Source organism: Bactrocera latifrons, unplaced genomic scaffold, assembly GCF_001853355.1.
Source record: "Bactrocera latifrons isolate USDA-ARS-PBARC rearing strain unplaced genomic scaffold, ASM185335v1 scaffold_20, whole genome shotgun sequence".
In the NCBI taxonomy this organism is placed as follows: Eukaryota; Metazoa; Arthropoda; class Insecta; order Diptera; family Tephritidae; genus Bactrocera; species Bactrocera latifrons.
This window is the reverse complement of record NW_017535519.1, coordinates 950,265-952,431: the sequence shown is the minus strand read 5'-3', so window position 1 is coordinate 952,431 and position 2,167 is coordinate 950,265. Positions and strand designations below refer to the sequence as shown.

General features: G+C 33.0%; 1 protein-coding gene across 1 annotated transcript in view; it reads left to right on the top strand.

Annotated features, from left to right (window-relative positions):
- The first annotated feature begins 1,514 nt into the window (after positions 1 to 1,514).
- Positions 1,515 to 2,167, top strand: part of LOC108967981 (general odorant-binding protein 19a) — a 3,897-nt gene continuing 3,244 nt past the window's right edge. Inside the window, exon 1 of the mRNA XM_018931693.1 lies at positions 1,515 to 1,595. Coding sequence (XP_018787238.1) covers positions 1,515 to 1,595 — 81 coding nt within the window. The remainder of the gene's footprint in view (positions 1,596 to 2,167) is intronic.

Here is a 2,167-nt window from a genome sequence, read left to right as displayed (position 1 = left end):
AAGCGAAACTTTAAACGCCTTTTTCTCGAAACGACATTTTTCGAAATTGCTGACATCATAGCTCAGCGAGAAGCTGACATATCGACTTAAAATTAAAACTAATTATTTTTGAATACATTTGCTATACAATGACCTACGCTCTTTTTGATGGGTTGAGAATTGTCAATTTGGCATTAAAAAAACGACCATTTTTTACCTAAAAAAAACCAATTTTTTTTTAATTACGCCATTTTGTTAATTTTCGATATTTTTCGTTTAATATTTGTATAGGAAATGTTTTAAGTTTAGTAAACTTTTCAATTTTTTTGTTTCAGCTACTCATTCGCCGGAATCATGCCAGCAGTTGGGGCACATTTTTTGGCCCCTTCGAAGACAGCCCATAACTCCCTTATTTTTCAACATTTTTGTAAAAAAAAAAAACCTTAAAATATAGCTGAAAATATACTTTATTACGTTCAAGGCAGTTCGAAATGTTCAAACGCGTACTTTCTCTTAAAAAAAATCACGAAAATCGCCTAATTTTTCATGCGTCATACTGGTATAGCCCTTAAAACGTTTTTATAATATTTTAATTTATTTGAAGTAAGTCTGCTAGAGAATGTGTAATAGGGCTTAGACTGTTAATTTAAACAAAAAACAACCGAGAAAACGTTAAGAGTACATAAAACGATTTTCGTTAAGTTATAAGTATTGTCAAATGAAAAAGGCTTCCAAGGAAAGGTTTTATTTTGATCGGCTAATTTGTATGGCAGCTACATGATGTGGTGGTCCGATATCGGTGCTTACTTAAGGAGAAGGCAATAGTGTGTACAAAATTATATATATATAAACACATGTGGACGGACATATGGACAGCGGTGGAACCGGTTCTCATAGCCTCTATATATAGGTTATGAAAATTACGTCCCGACTATGCTTAGGGAAACCATAAAACTTTCTTTCCTTGATTGCCTTGTATTTGCGTTAATGTTAATGAATATAAAAAGTAATACCTCAATTAATTGAAATTGTAAAAAAAAAAACATTGTTTACCCGAATTAAAGGGGTTTATCTTAATAGATAGTACGCCTGATAATGAATTTAATATTCGATTACACCCGAGCTTTACCTCTTCCGCCTTTTTTGTACGGCTATACAATTTCCGGTTGTCGGGCCTATTCTCGCAACCAATCCACAATTGATTGACACCCGCTTAACCCACATAGTCGCTGTCTATAGTAAACTACGTATATAGTATATTTTCTATAGGTATGAATATATTTAATATTTGAATGTGCATGTAGGAGTGTGTGGCAAGTAAATTATATACTCCTACATGTAATAACAAATCCGTGCTTTTAACGCAATATGCATATGTATATACATACATACATATCATGTCAAGATATAAAAGAAAGTTGCTGGTGTTTATATGAAGTATTTGATACATTCTCGATTAATCAATCAAAGCAAGTCGCGTTTTTACTCGATATAAAATTCCGTGAAGATAATAAAAGTAACGCGTTTCATTAATTATGTTGAATAAAATAAATTCTTTCGTCCTTGCAACCGTATTCATCGCGTTGGTTTTATATTCGGATCAAGTTTCTGGCGGTGTGAGTCTGAACCTTGGATTATTTTTGGAGAGCGATAAATTGTTGATCCAAATTTTCAATAGTGAACTTCGTGAGCAATGCATCCATTCTCATAGAGGAAATGATGCTGTAAAACTGGCTACAATCATATCTTACGATTGAAATGGTTATTGATGGATTATAGTTAGAATTATGCTAAAAAATTGAACTGAAATTTCAAAGTGTACAAAACCTACAAAAGTTTCGAAATTCACACAGTATTAAAATTTAATGCAAAGGAGTTCAAACAAAATTTTCCGAACCGTTTCTGCTCTAAAACTAACGAAGGTGACTCAAAATCCATTCTCACAGAGTTCTCCAGGCACCAGGTTTTGATCTTTAGAGAACTTCCTAAGCAAAAATGGACACTGAAGTGCCCAGAAAAAAAGCGCATTTACCAAAGACTGGAGAGAGTTCAAAAACATGTACTAGTGATCTGTGCAAACTTTAATAGCGGGATTCTGTAAGCAGTCTCTAATCTCTATTTGAGACATTTTGTGGTAAAATCTCAATTTGTGACTAGTTACTATTCACTAAACAGTCTCTAGCTTTAG